Source organism: Pristiophorus japonicus, chromosome 20 (genome assembly GCF_044704955.1).
Source record: "Pristiophorus japonicus isolate sPriJap1 chromosome 20, sPriJap1.hap1, whole genome shotgun sequence".
NCBI classification, from domain to species: domain Eukaryota; kingdom Metazoa; phylum Chordata; class Chondrichthyes; family Pristiophoridae; genus Pristiophorus; species Pristiophorus japonicus.
Window position 1 is genome coordinate 27,192,487 of NC_091996.1, and position 14,241 is coordinate 27,206,727.

Below are 14,241 nucleotides of genomic sequence, written 5' to 3' on the forward strand. Positions count from 1 at the left end.
GGGCTGAAGGGGTTTTGAGAGACAAAGAGGGGCAAGACCATAGGAGATTTAAACACAAATTTGAGGATTTGAATTTGGTGAGAAGGACCTGACAGAGGATAGGATATAGGCAGCAGAGTATTGGATAGGCTGAGGCTTACGGAGTTTGTAGAATGGCAGGTCAGCCAGAAGAGCATTGATGATAGTCAAGTCTAGAGTTGACAAAGGTGCGGATGAGGGTTTCAGCAGCATTTGGGCTAAGGCAGTGCTTAGGCAGACAATGGAAGTAAGCAGTCTTTGTGATGGAGAGTATATGGGATTGCATGCTCAGCTGGTTGTCGAGTAGGATACCAAGTTTATGAACAGTCTGGTTCAACCTGTGATAGTGGCCAGGGAGGCGAATGGACTCAGTGGCAAGGGTACAGAGTTTGTGGCGGGAGCCAAAGACGATGACTTTGAACCTCCTGAAGTCTAACTGGAGGTAATTGCAGTTCATTCAAGACTGGATGTCAGAGAGGCAGTTTGACAGCACAGAGGGATTGAGAGAGGTGGTGGAGAAGTAGAGCTAGATGTCATCATGTGGAATTTGACCCCAAGTTTTCAAATGATGTCGCTAAGAGTCAGCATGTAGATGAGGCTTAAAGAGAGACTATTGTAAATTCTAGTAATGCAGAGCTAATAAGGAATTAGCTTTAGTTCATATTATATTGATTAAAAAAAACTGTCTGCAGGAGACCTAATACTTTTACTTCAACTTTAAAATTGTGTCACATCATTTTTGGTCCAAAATGATTGGCCCATTTGCACATGAACCATCTAAGAATCAAAGCAGCTATTTTAGTGAACTGTCATCAGATGATACAAGATGTACATTAAATCTCTATTGGTTCCATACAAGACTGTAGATACTGTACAAGGTCCTGTTTGGTACGAATGGTCATCCACATCTGGCAATTTAAATATGGCCAGATTTGGGGTATGAATTGTTTTATTAATCTGTTAGTTCCTGTAACACTGACCACAACTAAACCAAGACACAAATGATCCATATTTCTTATTGTGCACTAAGTGGCACATTTTAAGTCATAGTGGGAGAGTGCCCAGTCGCGTCAGTCACAAATTGCCCATTGAACAATGGGTGTTCAACAACCTGATTCTCCATCCATCTGTTGCCCGTTCATTGGCCCACTGCAATTCATATCTGAAACATACACCCTGAAGTTTTCACCACTTCCCTTAAAAAAAAGCTGCGGAAAACGTCTCTCCAGGAGTGGATCCATTGTCCTTTCCCCAGGAGATCAAATGAAGACTGCGAGCTTGTTGCATCATGAAAGCAAAAGTTTATTTAAGATTTCAACTACATTTAACTACCACAAGGAAGACTTCTCAATCCAGGGTGTAGTCCAGTTAGAAAGTAACACGAAACTTTTTAATACATTATATCACTGCCACAAATTATTTCCATGACTCAAATCAGTTTCAGAATTGCATACAATACAAAAGAGGGGGAAAGGAGGGACTCCCCGTTACACAGGGTGAAATATACAGTACTGAATACTGAATTCTGTATGCATTACAATTTTTTTTGCGTGGTTTAGTAATGACATGACCAACATTCAAAATGATCTTCAGTATTTACAACAGTTGTACTGCTTGTGTTTAAGATGATAACCAAACCTTCCACTTTAGGATTTTTTTTTAAAAGTTGCTAGAGCAACCCTGATTTCTTAAAAGATACAATGTACATTAGATTACATGAAAGGAAATAAAGAATTAATTACAAGATGCAAAAAAAGTAAGAAAGACAAACTACTGTGTGAATATTGTTCAGAGGTAGTAAGTGAGCACTCTAAGCTACAGAACATGTTGAAATTCTATTGGTTCATATGAGTTTGCATGAGGTAATAAAGCTGTGTCTTGATTGGTGAGATGTATAAATACTCTTTACCTACATTATTTACAACACTCCTCGTGAACCTTGCCATTTCCTGCCACAGATAGGTTGAAGTAGCAAATCTGAAAAGGTATGAATGCTGCACCCAGCTAGTACTGTAAAACCCAGACTTCAACTCGTACAAATTCAGAAGCAAAGCATGACTAAGACTGGCATTGAGTTAGTGTGTTAAAAAAAGAAATGATTGTAAATAGCACTCTGTTATAATAACAAGTCTCGGGAAAAACAATATTGGTTCTTGGCAACTCTCTGGTTATTTATACGTGGGGCAATAAAACAGCTCAACCGATTCTTCCAAATGAGTCTTTATACTGGTTGTACAGTTGTGATAAAGGAAATTTGATCAAGATCCTGATATCCTGTAATGCTTTGTTGTTCCAAACAAGCTATCGGTTCTAGATATCTTGCTAAAATAGTTTTAAGAAGTAACACGAGTTCAGCTTTGCTAACTTCATGAATTTATGACTGTCTGCTTCGGCACCAGCATTCTTGTGTCCTGCAGTCAAATTGAAACATGCATTCATACCTCAAAAGGTCAAGAAGCTTCACAATAACATCTTGCACATATAAATCTTCAAAAACATGTTTTCACCCTTTGTGGATTCCCATTATAAATTGACTTTTTGTTCCATTTTAAGTCTGAAAACACTGGACCTATTTAGGCCTTTGCCTCAACCATTGATTGAATAAGGCAAGACTGTGCCATACATAATGGAATTAATATGGTATTTTCAATGAGAACCTATGTGTTCCTCTTCCTAAATATGAATTGTATGTTATTTTCTTTTTCCACTAAAGAGCAGGGTTTTACAGTAAAGCAGCATGTGACTGGGTTACAGCAAATCCACTTTTCTTCTCCTACTGGTCAGTGCTAATCAGGCCTATTGGCTCAGGGAATGGATGTTGCCAGGAGATCAGTTAGAGGTATCAGAGTGCACACTTCCAGGTCCTTCTGTTGGTGAAGTCACAGAAGATGGAGTGGTTGCATCTTGCCATCCTCCATTAGCCTAGGAAACATGAAGGTTACATGTTAGTTAGTATCAGGATAGTTAGTGAAACACTGCAACACATTTTTTTTGCACTGAAATTCAAGGAGCAGTTTGGACAATTATCTAAATTGTAGACAATGACAAAAAGTACATTTCCATGTAAACCCCTATAGCACAATTATGTAGCTGCAAAGAATATTCTTTTCAAACTGGCTGAAATCTAGAATGACTATATTTGCACTGATTAGCAAAACGGAGTAGATTTCCTGCCAACATTAGGCCTTTGAATGTTAATTAAATTATAACACTCAAAAACAGTCTTTTTAACTATGTCTATCAAGTCACATTGATGACATAAAAAGAATGTGTTTACATGCATTTCCAAGTTGTAAGCTCTGCCTGTGGGGAAAAATGTCATTTCATGTCTGGATTTGTATATTAAAAAATTGTAAGTAGAAAAATGTATCAAAAGAAAATAAATGTTTAAATAGAAACATTACCATTGTAACCCCCAATAGATATTGAAGATCATTTCCTGCAAACCCATGGTAGAATGATGCACTCTGCCATGAAACAGCAGGCAAATCACAATTCTCCACAGGGGGAAGTTCCTGATCTCAGCCATGCATGTGGGCAGATGCCAAATTCAACTCTGGCACAATCACAGCAGCAAGAATGGAAGAACGAGAGCGGGGCAAGCCACCCTGGATGCCCTTGTACACGCATCAGGCTGGCTGAAGATTGCCACAGACTTCAGAGCAGGCTGCCTGCCCACTTCTTAATAGTACAGAGGGATTAGCAAAAGGAGAGAAAATAAAATGTATCTGAAAAATTAAACATATGAATAAGTTCCTCCTTTTTAGCTACTTATCAAAAACTGCTGATCCATCCCCTATCAGAAGGGAGCAGGTGGTACCAAGTGATAGCCGCCCCTGCCTCTGGTGATGGCATAACACTTCACCTGCGAAAAACCTTCCCTCAACATCAGTGCTTCACCTTCACTCAGCACCACACCCATGACCACATCTTCATTCAGTCCCTCCCTCAGCAGCTTGCCCTGTGCCTCTCTGCTAACCCAGTGCCATCTTGGTGACTTTTCCAGCCACCCCTTCATTCAGCACCTTGTCTTCACATATCTCCTACTGCAGCACTCTGCTTTTGCTCCATGTCTTGCCTTCATGTAGCCCTTGTTCCAGTGCCTCCTATTTACTAAGCTTCTTCTCTGGTGCCTCACCCTCTCACACCCCGAAAACTGTCACTAGCAAATCTGTGGTGATTGGGAACTCATCACATGGGACTATCTATGGACAGCACAGAATGTTTATATGCCAACAAACCATGCACTTAACTCTTAAAATGCATCTTCTTCATAGATTTGTGGCCACAATTGCTCACATACTGAATTCCCAATCTCGGCCACATTGCCTGACAGGAGCTAGCAAGCTGAGTTGACACAGGGGAGGGGCAAAATAACAGAGGGTGATTTAACCTGTACCATTCCAACATGCCTCCGCACAGATAGTTATTAGGCAGCACTGAAGAGTGGGAGGAAATAAAACAGAAAAGTTTAGGGAGTAGAAAAAGGGAACCTCGTGTTTTGTGGAGGCGCAGGAGTGATGCTCTACATAGACATCAATACAAAAACCAATTTAAGGGGTGCAGAGTTCAACTGATCATCAAGGCTGGGATTCAATTTAGGGTCCCCGAATTTGAATGCAGCATCAATTTCAAACACCATCAATTTCAAACTGATGGCTCACATTTTTTTAAAAATTCATTTCCTCTTCATAGATACTACTCTCCACTGTGCACCCTCATCCAGCCAAGAGGGCACGGTGATGTTACCTGTTGACTAAGTGAGTATGTACATTCATTAATGACACAATAATATAACTCTCTGATTCACACAAATTTAAAAAGATGAGACAGTTTAGAAAATACTGAGTGAACCTTCCAGTTCTATTCCTAACCCTCTCCATTTTCTAGTTTGTCTTTTTCTGTCTTTCTAAAATAGACGCACACCCTAAATATACACTATACACACACACACACAAAATATATATTATGTAAATTTGTCACAAAAAGCACAATTTATTACAGACATAAATAAAATCTAGCCTACAGGGTTGGAGTTTAATTTTTTTTCCACAGACAGCCCAGTTTTGCTAGTGGCTATAACTGTCACTAGCAAATTTCTTCTTCCACTAGCGAAACTGATCAGAATCAAAGCGAGACTGATGATCGGGATGACAAAATGAAAAGCGAATCCTGGGAAGCTGAGACACTGTTCCGTGGAGCTCATTAGGAAAATCTTGCTAGTGTTTAGAATACTGACTAGCAAAACTGAAAAATCCATGAGCAATTTGCTGGGCAGCCAGTATTAAATTCAAGCCCTGATTATAACTGCTGTCAGACTCAATCTCCTGAAAAGTGTTCACATTCTGTGCAGACAACATTATTTAGATTTAGGAAAGAGCACTGCTCAGAGGTCCCGATTTTAAAACAATATTTTTAAGGTTCTGAGTCATCAATCCGCGGACACCACGCGTTTTAACTCCTGCAGGCTCATGCATATTGAACAGATCATACATGGCATCATACAGGGAAAGATTTCCGCTGACATAAGGAGAGCTGGCAGAAACAAGGCAAATACTGAAAGCAGTCCCTTGCAAATGAAACCTAGCTGATCTGTTTTGCACAAATTGAGAACCCATTCAACTCTGCGAAGTGAATAATTGAATGTTTTTCTTAAGTGAACAGAAATTGAAAATCCTAAATTTGGACCCATTGGATTCAGACCTTTCAGCTGAAATATTTCTGCTGTGAATCCTTGTATGGTCAGATTACACAATTCACCATTTTTACAGCTGAAATTGCAAAATGTGTACGGTGACGTCTGTTATTTCAACAAACTACCATACAAGTTAAAGACAACTGCACCAAACTTCACCATTCCAGAAACTCTTGTATTAAAATTAAAAGTACAGAATAAACAATGCAGTGGAACATCTCCCTATGAGCCCCTGACAAGGGAATGAATGTCGAATTCCTTCAACAGAAAAAAAATTGAAAACCATGTTTATTCTAAATCAGCAACTAAACGCCAGAATCCTGCAGCTTTAAATCATTGACTTTCAAATGCAGATAACAGTCTCCTGACAGAACAAGAAAAGGGCCAAAAATAAAGAGGAACGGTCAGCATCGCAAGGCATTACGAAAGACAAGTGGTCAAGACAGGATGCATGTTTTGGTGGAAACACAAAGTGGCATTTCACATGAAACTAACTCGTAGAGAAGAGTGACATGATACATGACATCACTGGGGGTGGGGAGGCGAGTCTTTGTCATACTATCAGAAAGCCTCTTCCTATTTCTCTCCAGCATAACTATTCAACCAATAACTAAAAATTCAAGTTGGCACTTGCAGGATGCCAATTACTGTTTACAAATATCTCATTTATTCACTTTGCTTCAAGCCCTCATTTCAACGTGTACATATTCAGTTTGCCAGCAGCAGGAACACGCAGAACAAGATGGACATCTCTGGCCCTCACGCAGGAGCCTGCTTTGTTGAGCTCATTAAGTGTAAATTAAATGTGAATTTTGAACTTGGCGACACACTTGCATTCCTGCATAAACCACTGGTGCTCCTTACATTTGTTTTGCATCAGGAATGAGAGATCCGAGAAATGAGTTCTCCTGATGTCTTGGCCTGTAGAGGCAATTGTTGAAATCAATGTCTGATCAAATTTCTGCTGTGGCAGACAGCTTGTCGCTACATATTTTTATGTCAGTCAAGAAGAGGGAAGGCGCAGGCCTCGTGAGTTGAGGAACATTGAGTGGAAGTGACGGGGCAGCCCTTTCTGTAGGGGCCAATGTGAGCCACATTGACTTTGAGTGCTTGCGGCGAAGACTAGCCTTTGCTCAAACCTCCCATCGCCAAACATCAGCAACAAAAAAAGGTTAGCGTATGCTAATAACGGTTTATTTACAATGCGGCTAATTACCAAAGCAATCCATCTGCATTACTGTAAAACTATAACCTACACCAGTCATGCATACTGTCGATAAAATCTTTTATTTGTCAATGCATAAAACTGGCAACGGGTCAGCAATGTGTTACCTATCCTTGTTTACACTGTGTATATTAATATACTTTTTTTTCCTCTTGTGAAATATCCTTTACATCAGCGTTTCCAAATTAAACACACATTGTTCAACTTGCACCTTTGGTATTTACCAGATCCATAAGCTTATTGGCAAATACTCGGCACTGCCTCTAGAGTGGCTATATTTAGATTGGGAGACTTTCCTGTAACACTATGAAGACAATGTGATTAGTCAGAAGGACAGTACTTATAAAATAATTTAGTCATCGTTATCCAAATTTTAGAGATTAGTTAAGAACACGTAGCTTCTGATCCTTGCTGTGTCCAAATCTAATCGAATTTCAGGGAGATGAAGTTGCATACATTAATAGGCTCCTGCAGGGACAGCTGCCAAACTATATCCCTTCTATTTAAAAAAATAATAAAAATCTCTCAACATCTATACCATACCAGTATGGTATAATGCACTGCACTATTATATGACACCTTATCAAGGCTCATCAACGAAGATGGAATTCATGACGACAAAATGCTGCAGGCAAGGACAGTTTTATATTCCATCTTCTAACTACAGTGTGTAGCCAATGATACATCCAACGCTGTGAAGTATTTTGTACTGGTTTTAAATTAATAGAACAAAAGATCTCTATATTTCCCTTTATTTTATTTTGCTTTAGAAAACAGATCTAATTTTCCTACATAACCATCAATTCTTTACATCGGCATTCCATTCAGGAATTTGGGATAATGTAACCCTCTCTGCTATCAAAAGCTCAATTAAGAAACTATAATGGCTTACACTGGCAGGGCTTTAGCTTTTCTTTTTCTTCTATGGACACAGAAATAAAAGTGTTCCTTACGCTCAAACTGTGTGGACTGTACAGTGAATTTCCTCCAAGACCGTCACTGTATCCGCCCGTCTGATTGATAACATGACGCAGGGAATCCACCTGAAGCAAAAGCAAACAAAAAGAACATGTCAGGCTTGATGCGACAGAGCTGTCTTTCTCTTACAGGAAATGATCTGGTAGATTGCGATGTGTAAGCTTGCCATACTGCCTTCATTATATTGGGACATAATTCCATTTCATTTTAAATATTTTTTTAAGCTAGTGCCCATTGTGTTAAAAATTTGCTTTTTAAAGATGTCAGGCTAAGCTTACATAGTGTACTGAATTCTGCAAATCTTGCCATAGGATTCCTATTTTTTTTTGGAATCCAATAACTAAATTACACGCAAAAGTTTTCTGCAGCCAGTCAGCATGCTGTCAGTAACAATTTAATGGATCACTCTTAACAAGAACTGCAGTCATGTACTGACACTTTTTACACAAATGACTACATTCAGGAAGACAAACAGTGAAAAACTACACTGTTTGCTTGTAATGTAGCCAACCACTTTGATAAACGTTATCCAAGTTACTGCACAAATACTCGTACAGTACTCACCTCATGTCATTTACTTAAACACATCATTAAGAATATCAATTATAAAACAATAGTTAATCTGTATTTTAATTGCTGCCTTTCTATCCATTTAAATGGCTGAAAGGGGGAAAAAAGCCAACACTTTCTGGCTAAATTGGCTTTATTTATTTTGGTGAGTGAGTGTGGGTCCCCACCCTCTCCCAGTGCCTCCATTAATATGTGAAACTTTGACAGACACACTCTTCAAACTCCTAGAATGAATAATTCTTAGCTTGAAAGAAAGAAACAGGTTTCAAAAAACATAAGGCATGAAAAAAATGAGAGGAAAGTTGTGAATGAATATGGCAAAAGCTTACACCAATCACCAAATTCTCCAAATTTCCACCCACCCCACCCTTAATTGCTCAAGCCAGAGCCGTCTGCATTCACATAGTTTTAAAATCAGACATGGAACATCACAAATAACGGACTCAAAACAATAATGATAAATATCAAAGCAGCAGAATGGATAATTGAATTAATCTGTACTTTAAGTACAGAATATTTACTGGGCTATAGGTCAGAGTAAGGCAGTTTTAATGTCTAAGCCCTACCCTGCTACCTAGGCCCTAATATTGGGCATTCTTCCTACCTGTGATTGCACATTGGCTCCGACTTGGGACCCTTGGTAAGAATCCCCATTCAGATTCTGCATGTTCATGAACATGTCCCCAGAATTTGGTAGGTTAAAAGAACCAGAAGAACCTGGAAAGGAAAGAGTCAGGCACCTGAATCACAGAGGGCTTTAAATCTCTCCCCAAAGTTCTCAAAAGAAAGAGCACACAAGAAAGAAACAGAAATAAAGAAACAGAGAGAAAAGAAACAGCAGCCTTTCCATCACATGAAAAGCATTAAGAAAACTGTCCAGACTCTTTACAGAATGAGGAGTGTTTTTTTTCTTTTAAATCTCTGTTCTGTCAAATAACAACCTGCAAAGACTGAAGCAGTGAATTGTGAAGTGATTTTGCTTCTTTTAGAATGGGAAACACCCTATGGAGACACCACTGAACTTACCTTATTGGGAAATGGGAATTTAATATTTTCAGATCAGCACAAAGTTTTAAATTCAAATCTCAAATGCAATTAGAGGTGGGGCTTAAACATGGCAACCATGGTACTTTTAATATAAGCAGGAACATAATTTTAACAGTTTGTGTTTTAAAAGTGAGGTTCTTGTTCTGATAAAATTATGCTGCTTTATGGCAAAACAAAATAGCAACAGTTTGTGCACTGTGTGATGGAACCTTTTCACTTACCGGAGGTGGGTGTAGTGGGAGAGTTTGCTTGGCTGTTTTGAACGGCAGCTGCCACAGCGTGTGCGGCATTTACAGCGGTTTTTGCAGCATAAAGGTTAGCTTCTTCTTGGAACTTTCCGATATTCTTCTTGTACCTGATTCGTTTATTGCCAAACCAATTCGATACCTGAGGAAAGGAGGGTACAACACGTCAAATGACCCTGCCAAGTACTCAGTTCTATTATTACTTCCAAGTGTCACATTCACAGGTTCCACCTTTTCCAGTGGGTATCTCAACTAATTAAGCAATAATCAAGGATAGGTTGTATGTTATTAGGGATTGGAGCATGACATGATTCTGTCTGTCTCTTAGCAGAACAGGTACTCAAGGGCTTACACATCTACTACGACATGCGTCTTCAAGTTGTGATTACACTGGGAAAAAAATCCAAAAAACCAAAACATTAATAATAAAGAAGTAATTGTTGATGCATTAAGTGCCACCTGCCAATCAAAAATTGTTATTGAGCTGGTTACAAAGTGCATTCTTTTCATTGAGAAGTGGTAAGATGAGAAGGCCAGGAAATGCCATTGTTCTTTGTTTCTGGTCTGGAACAACCTGGCAGTACTACAATTTAAATCATGTTCAGTCAGATGAATATGAATAGAGTGATGTAAATCAATAATAAATGAGCTGGTGTTTTGTATTATCCCTCTGAACATACTCGAATCAGGATCTGTGTTGCCAGGGCTAATCCTTGTGCATTAACCTGTGCAGGGATCCTTATAAATTGGTTAGTAATCATTTGTACTGTGGCCAATGGGGGCAAAGCTGGGATGATGCTGCATTATTATTTTCAAGGGTCAAAACATGGCAACCAGAGAGCAACTGAATTTTCTGTGCATTCCAAAACAATGTCGTGGGTGTTATATATTATTCATTCCACTTTACTAACACTCAGATTATTCACGAAAGCAAGCATAATAAAAAATACCTGCGAAGGAGTCAGAAGGCAGTGACCCAATCAGATGACATTATAAACTGCTAGAGCCAAGGCTGAATGATTCCGAACTTCAGCTGAACACCCGAGATTGGGTACAGACCTTAACGCATACCCATGTGCTGGTATTTTTTTTTAAACATGTGCGATTTACAATATTTTGTCTACATAATGTAAAATGTTTTATCTTACTGCTGATTCTGTTGTGAAAGGAACATTTTTACTATTGCTACTGAAAGAGAGCTGTTAATCTGGTGCTGTGGGGACGACTAGGGAATAAATGTTTTTTTATGTTGTCTAAATTTGTATCGCGTGGCAAGGTTATAGCTGCGTAAATGACTGAAAAAATGTTACAATCCTTTGTAATGCAAGTATAGTAAGGTGGTTTAATTTTCCCTGGTAATGTACTAATTAATGTGTTCACCTAAAATTCTATAGTATGTTATTTTAATGTGGGCATTAACCTGCTTATTTTAAATGGGTTAACTGAATTAAAAGATGCGCAAAGGAACTTCACACAAACATGGTAAGCAACAAAAGCAGAAACTTGTATTTATATAGCGCCTTTAATTTAGTAAACATCCCAAAACGCTTCACAGGAGTGTTATAAGACAAAAAAAAATACATTAGACACCGAGCCACATAAGAAGAAATTACGGCAGATGACCAAAAGCTTGGTAGGTTTTAAGGAGCATCTTAAAAGAGGAAAGAGCGGTAGCAAGGTGGCGAGGTTTAGGGAGGGAGTTCCAGAGCTTAGGGCCTCGGCAGCTGAAGGCATGGCCACTGATGGTTAAGCAGTTATAATCAGGGATGGTCAAAAGGACAGAATTTGAAGAGGTGTTGTGAGGCTGAATCAGATTATAGAGATAGGGAGGGACGAGGCCATGGAGGGATTTGTAATCAAGGATGAGAATTTTGCAGTGCACTACCAGAGGAAATTAAGTCCTCAGGTGATTCGGAAAGAATACCAACCTGGGAGGGTGCTTTGTGAATAATACACTCAAGAGGTTCAGATGATTCCATAAACTCAGAGCGAAGCTAAAGAAGTTTTTGTAATAATCCAAATCCAACTATTTTTAAATTAAATTTTCTTATATGTACAATTTTCCCATTTGGGTTCTGTTGAGTTTACATCTTATTTTACTCATGTCAATATTCTGTCACCATTATGGCTGAAAAGTTTTGCTGTATAGATTAATTTCATGTGATTGGTGAAGTTGCAAAATTTTGATGCTAATTTGTAAAGACAATTCAACAATAATATTCACACGTGAGAAAGAATGACTGTTACACTGAAAAATGATACAGTTCCTTGTTCTGCAGTACTCCTGTACATATTCTAATATTGTTTTGCCCAGTAGTTCAAAATTTGCTTTGATTATATTTAGAATAATAGATAATCCTGTAGTCAGAGTGAAGAGGTCCATTATAAAGAAGAATGGCCACCTGACATCAAAAGATATGCAAAATTGTAGCACGATATTCTATTTTTTGGGAGTAATTTCTTTGTGAGGATACTAAAACGTTATATTTTCTAACCTCTTCCACCACCCCTCCACTCCATGCCCTCCATTTCTCTGGGCTACCTCCGGCAAGAGGGTAAGCAGGAAGCTTGCTCCCAGACTTCAAATAGTGCCTCTCAAAACCAGATACTGGGAGTTGCATGAGAATAATCAGAAAACAATTCTCCCTCGGATTTTATCTTTCTTCTTGGCATGGGAGGCATCCCACAACACACTTCATAAGGACAACATAGTGGTATGTGGGAATTAAACACAGCAACCACAGCAGTCGAGAACATAACCCACCAGTGTTGTTGCAGTGCACTTGGAAATCTTTATTTTAGAACCGTTTTTTAAGATCTTGTATTTTTTTTTAAAAAAACAATATAGTCATAACAGCAATGATATAATACAATTTACCTTCAATGCTACATCACACACTGCCAGGCATTGCCAACAGCAGGTTACTAGGAAATATGCTACACAATCTATAAGAGCACAACCATACAGCAACACATCCATCATAATTATTGTGGTAATCATATTAACAGTTATTGACTATTTAATAACTAAAGTATCCATATAGTACAAACATTCACAGATGCACACAGATAAAAAAAAACAGCAACCATTCACAATGTGTAATAAATTCCAGGCCTGGCACTAAAATTTTATATCTTTAGCACCCATCTAAAATATGAGGAAAGATTTTGCACGACATCAGATCCTTTGCAGCACTCCAGTCTCTATGCTTCTTAATCTTTAATATCAAGGCAATTAAAATTAATGACCACTCATACAAACCACTGTGGGCAGTGTTTCCTTGACATCGGTTGTTTGATGAGTTTACCTTGAGGTTAACTAACAAGCAAGGTTTAATTGGAGCAAAGGAAGAAAGACAATCATCCGATGTTCTTACCCTCACAACTGCAAAAAATAAAGAAGCTGGATCCACACACAATTTAAAGACCCCTTTCAAAGATATCTTAAATCACAAGGGGAAAAAAAAGACTTTTTATCCAGTCTGAATTTGTCTGGTAGAATATGATAACTAGAAATCATACAATCAATAAACTGTCAGGATGGAGGAAGCCCTATCAGCTTGCCTGTAACAGCTCATGTTTTTACTGCTACTCCCAAGGTAATTGTAATATTATACTGATGTCTGCCCATTTCTGCTTCAAAACATTCATCAGGCTTTGGCGTCAATGGTAGTATATTTTTAAACTGTAAAAGCAGATAGGATCCAAAATTCCATGGGCTGTATCTGATCGGAAGATGGATACATAATAATATTAAGGGCATATCTGTAACCACAATGACATATTACTGTGATTCTCTTTAGTTGGAGGATTTTGTTGCGATCAAAATGGGAGCATTAGGTATTTAGGTGTATCCTTGCGTTGTTAACCTGAGTACGAACTGGTATAAAGGGTTTCAAAAGGGATGGTATTGCAATTGCTAAAATCTCTCAAAACTGCACATCTACAAGGTCTTGCAGCAAAAGCTTTCTGACTTTATTAAATGTTGCTTCATAGATTTGCTTTAAATATAAAAATGTAAATGTGGCAATATAAAGATTATAATTTTTTTAGGTAAGCCCCAGCTTACAGATTATAGAGTTGGCACTGCAAGTTTTCAAATAATTGTTAAAAGTATAAAACAGATCTTCGCTGATGCTGCCATTTTATGACATGTCTAACTTACATGGTTACATCAGGTTTATTTTGAAGAACTCACAGGTTTCTTTGAGAATTGACTGGGAAAAGATTTGTCAGGAATGATCAGAAAGAGTTAACAGAATTTAAAATGAACAGAATGATTTATTAGGATCTTTATAGGTCAGGAACAAGTACACCTCACCTGATGAGAGGAATGGCAAGGTGTCCATTTCATGTGCTGCTGTCTGAGATTACATTCTTACTGAGGTTAAAAAGTATTGAATTCCGAGATAGTTCCCTCTCCATCCCAATATTCTCTCCTCTTGAAGGCTTACTCTGATACT

General features: G+C 38.4%; 1 protein-coding gene across 5 annotated transcripts in view; it reads right to left on the reverse strand.

Annotated features, from left to right (window-relative positions):
- Positions 1–1,306: 1,306 nt before the first annotated feature.
- The window catches only part of pbx3b (pre-B-cell leukemia homeobox 3b), a 180,981-nt gene continuing 168,046 nt past the window's right edge, over positions 1,307–14,241 (reverse strand). The window contains exons 6-10 of one of the 5 annotated variants that reach the window (XM_070862638.1): positions 9,755–9,920; positions 9,091–9,203; positions 7,892–7,981; positions 6,578–6,634; positions 2,907–2,940 (exon numbers count right to left, since the gene is read on the reverse strand). In XM_070862638.1, the coding sequence (XP_070718739.1) occupies positions 6,590–6,634; positions 7,892–7,981; positions 9,091–9,203; positions 9,755–9,920 (414 nt within the window). In that variant the 3' untranslated portion in view covers positions 2,907–2,940; positions 6,578–6,589. Of the gene's footprint in view, positions 2,941–6,577; positions 6,635–7,830; positions 7,982–9,090; positions 9,204–9,754; positions 9,921–14,241 lie in introns of those variants that run through there. The other 4 variants (XM_070862636.1, XM_070862637.1, XM_070862639.1 and 1 more) reach the window with 4 other exon arrangements.